This window comes from Vicugna pacos, chromosome 7 (genome assembly GCF_048564905.1).
Source record: "Vicugna pacos chromosome 7, VicPac4, whole genome shotgun sequence".
NCBI classification, from domain to species: domain Eukaryota; kingdom Metazoa; phylum Chordata; class Mammalia; order Artiodactyla; family Camelidae; genus Vicugna; species Vicugna pacos.
Window position 1 is genome coordinate 60,653,428 of NC_132993.1, and position 15,090 is coordinate 60,668,517.

The 15,090-nt window shown below is 39.7% G+C and overlaps 1 protein-coding gene across 11 annotated transcripts in view; it reads left to right on the top strand.

Moving 5' to 3' along the window:
- PON3 (paraoxonase 3) overlaps positions 1-12,269 on the top strand; it is a 36,382-nt gene extending 24,113 nt beyond the window's left edge. For 3 of the 11 annotated variants that reach the window (XM_072964966.1, XM_072964962.1, XM_072964967.1), the window contains 3 exons: positions 4,048-4,155; positions 5,526-5,585; positions 10,463-10,582. In XM_072964966.1, the coding sequence (XP_072821067.1) occupies positions 4,048-4,155; positions 5,526-5,585; positions 10,463-10,567 (273 nt within the window). In that variant the 3' untranslated portion in view covers positions 10,568-10,582. Of the gene's footprint in view, positions 1-1,538; positions 1,791-4,047; positions 4,156-4,619; positions 5,088-5,525; positions 5,586-10,462; positions 10,583-11,751; positions 11,826-12,169 lie in introns of those variants that run through there. The other 8 variants (XM_072964964.1, XM_072964963.1, XR_012074484.1 and 5 more) reach the window with 8 other exon arrangements.
- Positions 12,270-15,090: the final 2,821 nt, after the last annotated feature.

Genomic DNA, 15,090 nt, shown 5'->3' on the forward strand with positions numbered 1-15,090 from the left:
TTTATTTACAAATATTTATTGAGCACTTATAATGTGCCAGACTTTGTTCTAATGGTTAGGATATATCAGAAAACAAAACATACAAAAATCCCTGCTCTTAGGGTAGGGGACAGACAATAAACAATACATATTAAGAAATGAGTAAATTATGAAGTAAGTTTGAAGGTGGGAAGTGCTATGGGAAGTAAAAGCATAACAGTGAAAAGGGATCAGGATTGCTGTGAACAGGGAGATGGCAGGTCTTGGTAAACCCAGAGATCAGGATATTTCATTGAGAAGGTCAGGTATGAATAAAGATGGAATGTTTGAATGTAGGTTTGAGGAGTTGGGAAATTGAGATTCAAATCCTACCCTGGTAATTGGCCCAGTGGGTAAAGTAGAACATATAGTGATTCTGCTTCTAAGATTACTGTTCTTCAGTTAAAAAAAAAATCAAAAGATATAAAAAGAAATAAAAGTCCTACCCAAGCCTAAAGCCTGAAGAATTGTTACCCTAAGCTAGCAAGGTACTCTTGCCTCAGATATGTGCCCCCAAAAATGACACATGCAACTTTTCTACAAATGCCCAGTAACATCGTCTGCTTTAAGAGAATGAAAATATGACATATAGGATGATTTGAAAATTGTTTAGGCTCTTTTTCATGTCTCCATTTTCAAATTTAATCATTTATTTCAGATAAGACTTCTTTCATCGCAATCACCAACACCCTTTACTGTTGGTGGAGGCGAATGTTTTTTCCATGAGTTCCAAGCTTGAGTATTTTCATGTAACAAACCTGAGATAAAGTTGTAGGATCTTCCTTAAGATAAAAAAAAAACAACTCAGCTAAACTCCATTTTAGTAAGAGATGTCAATATAGCCTCATGACTCATGGATTTCTAATTGGTTTTCTTTCATTCCTACCATGTCCTGTTTGAGTGAACTTTGTCCAGGCTGTTTGGAAACCTGAACGCTTATATGTTTACTGATTAGCATACTAAAGTGTGTTAATCCTGGGATCAATAACAGTACCAGGCAGTGATGTGTCAGACTGAATTCCAAAGTAGGCATTCTTTAGGCTTCCTAGCCGCTTCTCTAATGTGAAGGGGAAGGAGGGCTCCAGCTGTGACGGCTACCGTCCTACTGGTTACGGGTTGGGTTGGCTGGCTAACTGGGTGTACCCTCATCATTTTGTCCCGTGTTTCCCTCCCCACGCTGTACCCCTCGTCAAAGGGTCAGGGAGAGGAACAGTGTTTCGTCAAGAGGTAGGTAAGAGTATCCACGGGTCTTACCTCTCTCTGCAGAGATACCTGTCACACTTGTGTAAACCAGCTGTTGAGAAATTTGTCTAATGTCAGATCACTAGTCCACTAGACTGACTAGGCATCATTAGGACATTAACACTTTCATCAGAAGAAGAAAAAAATGATTGGAGATGTACAGATTTTAGCTTTATTGACTTCTGAGAAATGTATTAGTCCTAGAGTATTTGGGAAGGAAAATGTCTCTGATGGCTGTTTGCTCACATAGTCTACTAATGAATAACCTTTCTTGACAGGTACTTCGCATCCGGAATATTTTGTCTGAAAAGCCCGAGATAAGCACGGAGTATGCCAACAATGGCTCTGTGCTCCAGGGCTCCTCGGTGGCTTCTGTGTACCAAGGGAAACTTCTCATAGGCACCATATTTCACAAAGCTCTGTACTGTGTACTCTAGACACCCATTATTTTGAAAAATCTACACATTTGGTAAAAGTAAACCCCTAATTATATGATAAGTGGAACTGTAAGTAAATGACAATGACAAAAATGTGTCTGGCTTTTCTCATGGGTAGACATAAAGAAGCAGAGAGATTATATAACGTCTAACTAATTGCAAGTCAAGTTAATGACAGTCCAACAAGAAACCAAACCGCTCAGTTCTTTTAATCTACCACCACTAGTATTCTTGCTACAATAAGATGTGTGAGCTGTGATGACTGAGGTGTCCAGCTCACCTTGGGCTCCTTGGTAAATAACCTCCTACAAATGTGATGTTCTGAGCCTTCTGCAGTCCAGACCAGGAGAAAAGCTAACATTCAAATATTTACAATTCCCCTTCTCTTCCTCCAATTACGTGAGGCACAAACTGACAATCAAGTGCCCAGCTCATGGATAAAAGCAAGAATTGGCATCCTGAGACTGCCCAGAGCCCTCCTTAAACGTGCATTCACCCAGTGCAGAAAACACAGGAAATCCTATTCTGGAAAATCTGATAAAGACAGACCACATCAGCTATTTTAAGGCAGGACAGGGCTGATCTGATCCTTTGTGGTAGGTTTTTATTTGTAGTGAAATCTGTATCTGAAGTTTTGTAATCAGCTTGGCTCTGAACCCGAAGACAGGGTCATTATCTTTGGCTGCTTTAACCTTGCTCTCCTGATTAATTCAATAAATGCTTATTAAGCAACATTCCATAGGCCCTAAAGAATCAGAAATAAATAACACAGTTCTGGCTTGTAGTTTTGTCTTAAGGACCAACTCAACCTTAATTTGATGAGAATGAATAGAAGTGTCTCTTTCTTGGTCAAAAACCAAGTCAACCTTTAGCAAATCATTAGTGAGACAGTGTACCCAAGCCCCTGACCCCCTTCCCTTTTTGTGACTTTTACTGGGAAGTTGTTAGTTAATTTTTTTCTCTCTTCTGGGGATGGGGTGTTGGCATGGCCTCTTTATTTCCTAAAGAATTTTGTTCAGTTGGATGTAAGTTTTGTTGAAAAGTTTTATAGCCAGGTAAGTTTCTACTATTTAGCCCATCTGACCCTTTTCTGATTTAGACAATAAGATTGTAGTTTTCATTGCTTCAGGGGAGGAATGACTCAGCATAATGTTATAGTCAGTTCTCAGATTTTAAATTTCAAAAAGCCTAACCATTAGTGGGACAGAGAAAAAAATAACTAAGAGCATAAATACAGTCAGTTTTGAAAAATGGGTCTTTTTTTCTGTCCCTAATCATTACAACACAGATTAGATAAAATTTACCAGACTCAGAAGAACACAGAGAGCCAGAGATGGGAAACTTATGGGTATTTAGATGCTGGCAGATCCCTGAGAATTTGCCCTGCCCTGCCTTCTCCCCAGGCCAGTTTAGGAAAGGCTGCATGATAAAACCTCCTGAGAGATTTGGGGATCTCATTATTAGGGACCAATGTGTCCTTTCACAGTGAGGGGGTTTGGAAATTTACAGTGCTCTGAAGTTCCCCTTCGTGTAGACACTCCCAATTTTTTTTATCTTGAGCTTGGCTTAGGAAGGAGAGGGATTGCCCCTCATAATAAATGCTGCGTTTTGATAATTTATTGTCTTCTCTTCCCCAGTCTTTCTGTTTAAATTGTCAGAGATGCAGGTGGGGATGCTAGAGTGATGATTAGTGGGTAGTGCAGCTCAGAAGGAAAACAGTAAAGATAAGAGCAGGAACCAACAAGGTAGACAGCTCCAGGAAGGTCCCCAATGATCCTTACTTTCTGATATTCATTCCTTCATCAGCTATGGCTGAGCTGTGTAATCAGTGGGGTTCTCTAGGTGATATGTGTGACTGCTGAGGCTAGGTTACACAAAAACACTTCCATTTCTACTTCGCTCACACACACAAAAAACTGCATCATGATAAAAGTTTCTGATTGTTTTAACATGCTAAGTTCTGGAGTAGTTTTTAATGATAATTAGTCAACTAATGAAACAGAAAATTATATGTAATGTAGAGATTAAACAAAATCCAAAAGCTCATTCTTTAAAAAGATTAATAAAAACTAATACACATCTGGTGAGACTTATGAAGAAAAAGAATGACTCAATTATCCAATGTCAGAAATGAAAAATATGACATACAGATGCTATAGCCATCAGAGAGAGAAAAAGAGGAATTAATGAACCACTTCATGCCAACATATTTGAAATTTATGAAAAGAACAAACTCCTAGAAAACGTGTAACACTCTATTATTGGGGCAAGGCTAACCTACAGTAACATACAAAACAAAAAATACAATGCCTTAAAAAAATGGATGATCTATTTCTCTTTTATTTTCCAGCTCTCAGAAGAGCAATTGATGGGGCAGCTTCCCTTGATGGGGCCATCCAGAGACATCACTGGTCGGGATCTTGCAGGAAAGAGAAAGCACACTCAAACAAGGGTACTGAGGGAAGTGCTTTAAGGGGACTATTGACACAAGGGTGGGAATGTTCAGGCAAACTGACAAGGCACAGTACAACACTCCACTGTTAGCAGTGAGAGAGATGAGGGTGCGGGGAGGCCAGGGACTCCTTCCAAATCTAGATTTGAAGGAACAAGGGGTGGAAGCAGTTACTAAAACCAGAAGAGAGTAGATAATGTGGAGACTCTCCTAACAGATGCTCTGGCCATTGGTAGAAAGAGGCAGTTAACCTGTGATAGCTCAGCAGAGGGGGAATAAATATCGTAACTAAACTCCCCTTCCACCTTCCCAACTGAAAATCCAGAAGACAGAGAGCTATTAATGGAGCCCATAAAGCCTCCGGGACACAGAGCAGTGGGGAGCTGCATGGACAGTGGGTGTTGAGCAGCAGATAGCTTCATTATGTTGTTGCACCATTGCCTGAATGACCATATTTATCTGCATGGCAGAAGCTAGGTCACCAGCACGTCTGAGTTTCATCAAAGTGGAAGGAGAACATCAGGGAGGAATACCCCATGTCTTGAGGCCCAGAACCAGAAATGGTAGTCATCACTTCTGCTCCCTTACTGATGGTAAAAACTCATTACATGGGCACACCTAGCTAACTGCAAGGAAAAATGGGTGACTTAATATGACTGAAGAAATGTATGTTCAGGAGGCAAAAAAGAATAAATTTTAGTGAACAATAGTCTGTTCCACAGTTTAGTCTGTGCTACAGTTCACCCTTTGGTCATCAGATACCCATCTGCATCCTTCTCTCACAGACTGACTCCCTCACTAAGGAATATAACCCAAAGTTCCATCCAACTTCTGCATCCAGTTCAAAGCACAGGCTCTCCAGATGATGTTCTGACCTCTGCACTTGGTCCAAATGTGAAAATAAAATGATTGTCTCCAGGACACATCCAATTACAATGGTTGAGTATGAGCAGAATAACTATAATCAATACTCCTAGTAAGAAAGAAGGAAGGAAGGAAAGAAAGAAAGAAAGAAAGAAAGAAAGAAAGAAAGAAAGAAAGAAAGAAAGAAAGAAAGAAAGAAAGAAAGAAAGAAAGAAAGAAAAAGAAAGAGAGAAAGAGAGAAAGAAAGAGAGAAAGGAAGAAAGAAAGAAAGAGAAAGAGAGAAAGAAAGAGAGAAAGAAAGAATACACTTAGCAGTCTCTGGTCCATAGCAATGAGATTATTCTACCATGGAGGAAATGAGAAGGTTCCATGTCTTGGCAGTGGTGTATTTTCCCATGTCCTCTATGAGTCCAAATTTTGCTCTTTGGGAATTCTTTCTAGTACATTATGCTTTAAGGCCACATCTGCAGTATGTCCTGGAAAGACTGTAATTTTAGTGGCCTCCTTCTTACAGGTATAGATTTGAGAATCTGAGGACGTTTCCAGGACAGGTGTTTGATTGCTTTGGAAATGTAAGTACCTTATAAATTTGATAGGCTTCTGATTCTGTTTGTTTCCATAATTGCCACAAGTCAGCAACAACACTCAGATTTCTTTCTGGAGCGTAGTTTTTAAGCCAACTTTACTTCCTGGTTTCCATGTCTACCCATTTCTCTCTTCCTCTCTTAAATGTTGTCTCCTTTGAGGCCATTTGAATGGATGGGTATAAGGAGGCAACATCATTAGTACAATCTCCCACTGTGCTGGATTGCTTGGCTATCCTAACGGAGGGAAAGGCTATGAGCTGTAGCAATTGTACCCCCTGCTGTTGGGGCATAGAACCAAATTTCTAGACCTTCTCTATAGCCTTCAGCTTTATGCTTGCTAGTTCTTACCTGAACACATAATTTTTTTTACCATTCTCTACTAAAAACATTAAGGAACAACCAATACACGTCAACATTCTGGTTGCTCTCTGGGTAAATGGCCAGCCTTTCAAGTTACTACAGGAAATGGTTTTCTTAAATATTTTTGTGATGACATTACAAGGGTCTCCACCTTTGCAGCCTGTGATATGTTTCCTCAACTCTAATCTAACCACATATTTAAGGTTATTTTTAGAACCCCACTTCTAGGTTCAAATTCCTGTATTTTTAAGGTCTTGCTAAGCTGTGTAACAAAGTGACCTCAAGTATAGCAACTTAAAGAATACAGACATTGCTAAAAGACAGTACATATAGTGGGTAAAAGCGCAGATTGGGGAGCACAGTTTTCTGGATTTGAGTCCCAGTTCAGTCACTTTCTAACCATGCAACTTGGACCATCTCTGAGTCTCAGTTTTCTCCTCTTTAAAACTGAGATTAGAAGAGTAACCAGCACTTAAGGTTGGAAGATGATTAAAAGAGTTAGTATACATAAAATTTAGAACAGTGCTTGTACATGCCAGTGTTATATACATGCTTCCTAATTTAAAAAAAATTTATATTCTCTTTCACTTCAGAGATCTCAGATGACTATTCCTGAGACAGATCAGTGTGAAAATTCTGATCCTGTGGTACTGTGGCGGTCTAGTAGTTTTCATGTAGGAGCATGGATTTTGTAGATCATAATCATCTTTATGTTCAATTATCATATTGGATTCCATTATATTGGATTCTATCCCACGTAAAAGGGAAACTGAGTTTGAGTCTCAACCAGGAAATGGCACAAACCTTTTCTACTAACATTCTCTTAATAACAGCATAGTCATATGGCTATTCCCAATTGGAAGAGAAGCTGGGAAATTTGGTTTAACTAGGTAGTCTTGTGACCAGACAGGAAGGGCTTGGGTAGGTAGGGAGTGTCCTCTATCATAGTTCCTTAATCTGACTCATGAAGAGTTTGTAAATTATTTTCATTCTATTATCATTAAAGAAATCAAGTTTAGAATTTAAAAAAACTTCACATTAAAAGAAACTAAAAAACCAGAGACAATCACATGTTAATAAAATTGAAATGGATAAATACACTGCAGTAAATTCATACACTGAAAACAGGATACAGCAATGTATGCCACAACTAGAGCTATTTGTAGCGACATGAATGAATTTCACAAATAATGTTGAGCTAGAGAAAATAAAAATTAATACATGTAGAATGGTTTTATTTGGGGGGAATTCCAAGAAAAGGCAAAATTAAACAATGTTGCTTGGGGATGCATGCATAGGTGGTTACGTTAGGGAGAACAGGGAGATGATGGTTATCACAGAAGTTAAGATTATCACAGAAGTGATAATAGCGGTTAAGATAGCGGTTGCCTCTGGAGAAGATGGAGATTGTGGTCAGGGAAAGATACATGGAGAAACTTCTGGAGTGCTGGCAAGATTACATTTCCTGACTTAGATGGTGGTTTACATTGATATTTCTTTATAATTATTCTAAAACTATATACATGTATTTCATACACTTTGAGGTATATACAATATATATCACAATAGATTTTCATGAATATGGAAAAACTAAGTCAACTTCGGAAAATAAAAATGAAGGGCAGGGATAGGTCTAATAATAAAAACAGTTTAGTATTTGTACAAGAAAAAACCAAATAGACCAATGGAATAGAACAGAGATCTCAGAAACATATTTCTGTCTGGAGAATTCATATGAGATAAAATTAGCAGCATCAATTAATAAGGAAAGGGTATTTGTTTAGGAAATGAAAGTGGGAGAATGAACTCACTCCATGGAAGGAAATAAAACTATGTCCTACCTACACTAGGTACCTAGCAAGCAACCATCAACTCTGTAACCTTTAGGGTTAATAGAAGACAATACAGGAGAGTATCTTTATGATGTAAGGTTAGAGAAGGACTTCTGAATCAAAGTTTCAAAAATATAAACCCTAAAACAAGAAACTTGATTGAATTTGAATCATCAAAATTTAGGATTCCTGATCAGAGATCAGAGAAGGACACGACCGACAAAGATAGCAGATGAATATCAGAATGAGAAATATTTGCAATGTTAAACTGAAAGGGTATGAATAAGTAGAATATATTAGGAACTCTTGAGAATAACAAAGTGGAGATAGTAACCCTAAGGAATAACAGGCAAATGGTGTGAAGAGGCAATTTGCAGGAAAGGAGGGAAAAAAATGAAGCACATGAAAAGCTCAGTCTTTAGTAATCAGAGAAGTGCCAATTAAAACAGCACTCTTAAATTACTTTATCCCTATTAGGCTAGCAAAATTAAAGGGCTCTGTACTGCCAAGTGTTGATGGGAAATTAAGGATATAGGGAACTTTGTGCACCCGTTGGTGGGAGTATAGATAATTTTGGCCACAATAAATAAAACCCAGAGTTCAAGGAATCATAAGAACTGTAGAATCCAGAGCCGCACCTGCAGCCAAGGTCCAATCTAGCAAAGCAGATGCTTGCTATACTGCCTCAAGGTTTCAAATTTTAGTCTTGCTCAAGCCCTTTGGATTTAAGACACAAAATTACATCCTGTACTGTATTTTCGAGAGTTGTGGAAGTATACGTTCTTCCACCTCTGCAGAGCAGGAAGGCACATTTGAAGAGTGGTATCTGACGCCCCCAACCCTCCTACCCACGCCCCAGGTGAAGTTCAGGCACCGGTATTTTATAAAATCTCCCTACGTCATTCTAGTTTGTAGCGAAGATTTTAACACACTGCATCTGAAGGATGTTGGAAAAGAGGTGGAAGGGGCTGATTTAGTGTCTCCATCACACTATCACAGAAGACCGGGGTGCACACTCAGTGTTACCGATGTACTTGTGTTCATATTGTTGGTCACAGTACTGCAGGAAATTGTCTAGAACAAGAAAACAAATCACTTACTTTTTGCCAAAACTCATTTTTCCCATGCAATGAGGTTATTTGGAAAGCGATTTTCAAAGACCATAATTAGCACAGTAAAGGGCAAGTCATTCAATTGAGGAAAACCAAGAGGAATGTGCTTAAGTAGGAACAGAGAATGTAATGGACACTTAACACACAACTTGATAGTCTCTACAACAGTCAGAGCAGAAAAAGCTCAGTCCATCAGGGACGACTTTGGAAAATGGTGAAATGAACACTTACCACAAACTGTGTTCATTGTGTTCAAAGCTCTAGGTTTTGCCCATGGGAGGAGCCCTGTGGCTTTTAACAGCTAACTGGGTGTATCACATAAACCTGCAGAATGTCATTGGTTCCATTAAGAAGTAAAACCTAAATGAGGTGCAGGTGGAGCATTCTGTGGACTGTTAGGAGTTTCCACGACGGAAAAAAATAGTGGCTTCTGTAGCGAATTCAAGGTCTTTGGAAAACAGATTGTTCATGGATGTATGTACTCTAGGGAAGCACACTCATATTCAAAACAATCAAATCATGTGCTGAAAGTCACACAAACACACATACACACCATATATCATTAATAGAAACAATTAAGTTAGATGTGCCCTACCATTAGGAGGTTTAAATATTTTGGTCATTTCCCTATCTTTATCTTGCTTCCCTCACTCCTTTCCAGGATTTTCCCTGATGAGCACTCTCTATTTCTGAAATCCCCTACTTCTAGGGAAGCAGACACTGACATTCACCATTATTCTCATTAGCTCAAGAGAGAAGCTAGATAGATACTCATTTTCTCAAGCTCCAAGGTAGGTTGGGTAGCTGTTGCCCAAATATCCTTGTTCTCTTCTTGGTACCCTGCTCTCAGTGGGCTAGTGACACGTCTCTGTGCTGTGGAACTCAGAGGTGGCCACACGGCTTACCTTGGTCAATAAAATGTTGGTAAAGTAACATGTGTCACTTTTTCCAGACAGAAGTATTAAGAGCTAGTCTGTGTTTCACTGTGTCCCTTTTCTCTTTGCCCCCAAATTGGTAATGTTTTAGATACAGTCTGCTCTGCTATACTATAAATTTTTGCTTAATATACTAGTTTAGTTTTTGCTTTATATACTTTGAGGTTCTGTTTTTAGGTGCAAATAAGTTTAGGATCACCAAAGCCACACATACTTATTTGGGCTTCCTAAACTTCCTAACTAGATGACTGCATAAAATGGGGATAATAACATTGTTCCTATCCCACTTACCAGGATGTTGTGAGATTATGTGGGTGCAAGCACTTTTAAACTCATTTCTACACTTTATTATTTGCACTGCAGTTGCTTTACATCTGCACAGCAGTTTCACAGATTTTTTCCACTCACTTCATACAGGAAACCCACAGGAATTATCTTCATTTTACAGACGTTTTTTCTGCTACGATAGAATTTCAGAAAGTGACCATGAATCCAGTATTCAAAGTCCGGTGGTTTTTTGGGTTGGTTTTGGGGGTTTTTCATGTTTTCTATTTTTACTAGAGCTGCCTCATGCAGGATAGTGTTATTGGAGTTCTCAGGACATTGGAATTTCATACTTTCAGACACTTGAGAATATTGCAGTTACTGCCAGCAAGGTTCCACAGCCTCTAGAGAAAGAATGCCAAGTGCAGCCACCAAATCAGCCCTCTGTGCCTGCACGGAATTGAACTCCTTGGGTTTGGCCCTGACTCTCTGCCAATGCATTGACGGTTTTCACTGAATATCCAGTGAATTCAGGTTTGTGTGAGAAGATAAAAGAATTAGTAGATGTGCTTTTTACCAAATATATTTAGGAACTAAACTTTTAACATGTGCAAATTAATATTTGGCATGTGAGGACTGAGAGAGGAGAGGAAATGAATTTAAAAATTTAAGTAAAGGTGGTATCTGAGTGTTTTATAGGATATTTTAAAATGTTAGATTATAAGTTGCTGGTGATAAAAAGACATTCTAAGTTTAAAAAAACCTCCAAAACTTCCCATGAATTTTAAATCTTCATATTTCATGATTCAGTGATAATCTTTTTTACACATTTTTAACAACTCTAATTGCTGTTAGTTTTAACATTCAACTACTCTAATAGGAAGTTACTGTATAATTGGTAGTTTCTTAAGCATTTCGCTACAGATTATTGATAGATTTTTTTTTCTTTTCTAGTGGCACATAAAATAATACAATAAAGTACTAAAATAATTTATGTATTTAACATTGATGGCATTTTAGAGTCAATAAAATATGGCATATTAAGGTATCCCAGGGGCTCCTGTAATGGCTGTCAAACATTCAGTCGTTCATTTATTTACTCAACACTATGTTCTGGGCATTTCGCCTGTGTTAGGTGCTGTACCAGGCATCAGGACCATAACCATAAACTAGGCATTGTTATACAGGTTTATAGCCTAGTGAGAAAAACTGAAAAGTAATAAGGTATTAGTAATACAGAGTGGCAAGAATAATAAAGAATGAGCATGGTGTGTACGGGATGGGTATTTAAGACTTAAGGGTCAAGAGAGACTAGCTGAAGTACATTCCAGACTGATGCCTGAAGGAGCAAGTAGGATGTGGTCGTATCAACAACGGAGAGCAAAGAGGTTATGGGAAAAAGTGTTTCAGACAGAAGAGTAGGTGCATATACATACATATATTCATTTTCATATTTTTTCATTAAAGGTTATTACAAGATATTGAACATAGTTCCCTGTGACTGTACTTCAGTTAAAAGAAAAAATTTTTTTTAAAGAGTAAGTGCAAAGGCCCAGATCAAGAGTTCGACAGAAAGTAGACCATTTCATAGGAATTGATAGCCCTTTGGATATCATTAAGTACTTAAGAATTTTCACTTTTCTTTTAGACAGGGATTCTTAAGATCTGGCCCTGGTTATCATGAGCTTCAGGGATGGATCTGTGAGACTACTGAAATCTAATGTGAGTGTTTTATGGATATGTGATTCCAAGGAGGGGGTTTACTGCGTTCATCAGAGTTTCAAAGTAGGTTGGTCCCTTCAAAAAAAAGTTAACAATCACCACTGTAAGTTCTCACAGAGGAGAACAAATTGGAAAGGATATTCACATATTATATAATTTATAGAATGAATAAATTAGTAAGTGAATATATCAACTGGGTCAGATGAGGAGGGAGTAGCATCTCTTGTCTGCTTCCCCACCCACCCTTCAGTCCCTGCTCTTCCTGCCTCCTTTATCCCCCACCCTTTGCCATTCATTCATTCTTTCATGTCTTCTCCAAATTTTGAATACCTACTGTGTGCCAGAAATTGCTCTAGGAGTTGAAGAGACGGTAGATGACAAATTAGTCAATGTCTGCGCCCTCCTCAAGCTTCGTGCTAATGAAGGAAAGCACTCTACATGCAAGTAAGTAAATAGGTCAACAAGATGATTTCATATGCTGACGAGTGCTGTGAAGGCAAGGGTGATGGAGTCCTTAGCGACTGGTATCACACATTCTCAGTCAGGCACAATTAAGTGGGGCACTATATGGGAGAAGAATCCTGGAGACTCTGCCATGCCAGGCAATAACGTCTTAGTTGCTGGATCATGGTCTAGTGTGAGTGTGTGGCAGGGACGAGGTGGTTTCCAGAAGAAGAGGAATGGCTGGTGTTATGGGGGGCCTCCTGGGGGGGTTGAGGAGGTTTACCAACCAGTACAGAAATACATCTCTATTCATCTCTATTCTAACAACCAGTAACTCTGTACTGCTGCTGACCCTTTCATATCAGCTCTGGGGTCTTAGTGACTGCTGGTGGGCAGAGAATGCAAGGGAGACCTACTGTAGACAGTCACATTGGAAAAGGCCTCTTAGGAGAAGTGACATTTCAGGTAAGACCTGAGTGACAAGAAAAAGAAACTCAGGGTACAGGTAAGGGAATGGGGAGAGCAAAGGGAAAAAATGATGGAGTGCAATAAACATGGCATGTTTATAGAGTGATAAGAAGTCTAATGTTGCTGGAACATTATGCTGAGTGAATGATAAGAAATCAGGTCAGATGAAAGGCACAAGGCTAGATCTCGTGAGGCCTTTTCAGCCATGATGAGAAAGTAAGATGAGAAGCCATGATAGGGAGGACTTGAGGCAGGGAAGCAATATAATCTGATTTACATTTAAAAAAATTACTCTAGCTGCTGTGAGGAAAATGGATTGAAGGGTTACAGAAAGAAGAGAGAAGAGGCTGTTTGAGCCTACAGATAGCGGTAGCCTGGATCAGAGTGATGGCAGTGGAAATAGGGAGACATGGGCTGATTCAAGATTTATTTGGAAGTTGTGGTGGTTTTAAAGATAGGCCTACATGTTCTTTGATTTGCCTCCCCTCAAGAGGTGGAGCTTAGTTCCTCTCCCCTAAATGTGGGCTGGAATTAGTTGTTGGCTTCTAGCAGACAGAAGATGGCAGACATGAAGGGATGTCACTTCTGTAGTTAGCTTATTAACAGCTTCCATTGGAGTGGGGGGGGATGCTCCCTTGCTCTGTTAGATTGCTCACCCCGGGGGAAGTCAGCTACCTTATTCTCCTGCAGCTCTGGGGAGAAGTCCATGAAGCAGGCAAGTCCTTGAAGCCTGCCAAGAACTGTGTGAGTCATCTTGGAAGCTGATCTCACCTTCTCCACCCCATCTCAGTTCCTTCATGACACCACAGCTGTATTAGTACGGGTTCTCCAGAGAAACAGAACCAATAGTATAGATACAGATATAAATACAGATGCAGATATATAGATACAGACCTAAGAGGGGAGTGGCTGTTGTTACGGTGTCATGGGGGATTATGGAGGTTGATATATGCCATGCTATGCAGTCTGCAAGCTGGAGAACCAGGAAAGTCAGTAGTATAATTCAATCCAGCCTGAAGGCATGAGAAAGGAGGGGCTGCTGGTGTACGTCCCAGAGTCCAGAGGCCTGAGAACTAGAAGCTTTGATATTCAAGGGCAAGAGAAGATGGAGGTCCCAGCTGAAGTCAGAAGAGAGATGTCATTCTTTCTCTGCCTCGTTGTTTTATTCAGGCCCTCAGCAGACTGGGTTGATGAGGGTTGATCTCACCTACTGATTCAAATACTAATCTCTTCTGGAATCACTGTCACAGACACACCCAGGAATAAGGTTTAACCAGCTATCTAGCTATCTGGATATCCTTGAGCCCAGTTAAGTTGACATGTGAAATTAATCATCACAGCAACTATGGCTGTCAGCTCAGCTGCCAACTCATGAGAGACCTTAGCCAGAGGTGTCCAGCTACGTCATGCCTTGATTCCTGAGCCATAGAAACTACGAGATAGTAAAAGTTTGTTGTTTTTAACTGCTAGATTTTTATGTAATTTGTTGTTCAGCAGTAGACAGTAATACAGAAATAGAGCCAATGACTGATATGTTTGTTTCAAGGAGGTGTGAGAGAAAGGGATGGAGGTACAACTATGTCTAGGTTTGAGTTTGGGCAACTGGATGGTAGGGGTGCCATTTATCTAATGTGGGGAGCTTGGAGGTGGAGGAATCAGGAGTTCTGCTTTGGAGACCCTTTGAAGAGACTGTTAGACACCCCAGTGGGAGTATCAACCAGGCAGCGAGTTAGTGAACACAAAGTGAGTTCTCAACAGCCAACCAATCATTAAATACCTAATGAGGGACCACTTTTTGCCAGCCTCTTCTCTATGCCCTGGGGTCATAGTGGGGAAAAGACAAAAACCCTGACCTCAAGGAGCCACATAGGAGGCTTGAGCTAGATGTGTACATTTTGGAGACACTAGCACACTGATGGTAATATAAATCCACCGGAATTGCTGGGATCACCTTGAGAAAGAATACAGAAAGAGAAGACACCTCAGTACTAGTCCTAGGGCTTCATCATTTTTGAGATTAGTGACAGCAGGATCCTGCAAAGTAGACCAAGAAGGGAGAAGAAAGCCTGGGAGAGGGTGAAATCGTGAATCCAAGAGAGGAAAGTATTTAAAAAGAAAAAAGCAGTGATCTGTGCCCAGTGTGGTTACAAGTTGAATATGATTGTGGCAGAAGCAACCACTGGATTGGATAACATGAATGTTATGAGTGGTTTAATAGCAGCAAAGCCTACAGTTGAGCTGAAAGAACACAAGCTCTATTCGAATGGGTTAAGTGGAGAATTGGAGATTAGAGATATCCCCTAAAATTAGTTGCTGAAGCAAACAGTCATTTTCTTACACTCATAAACAATGA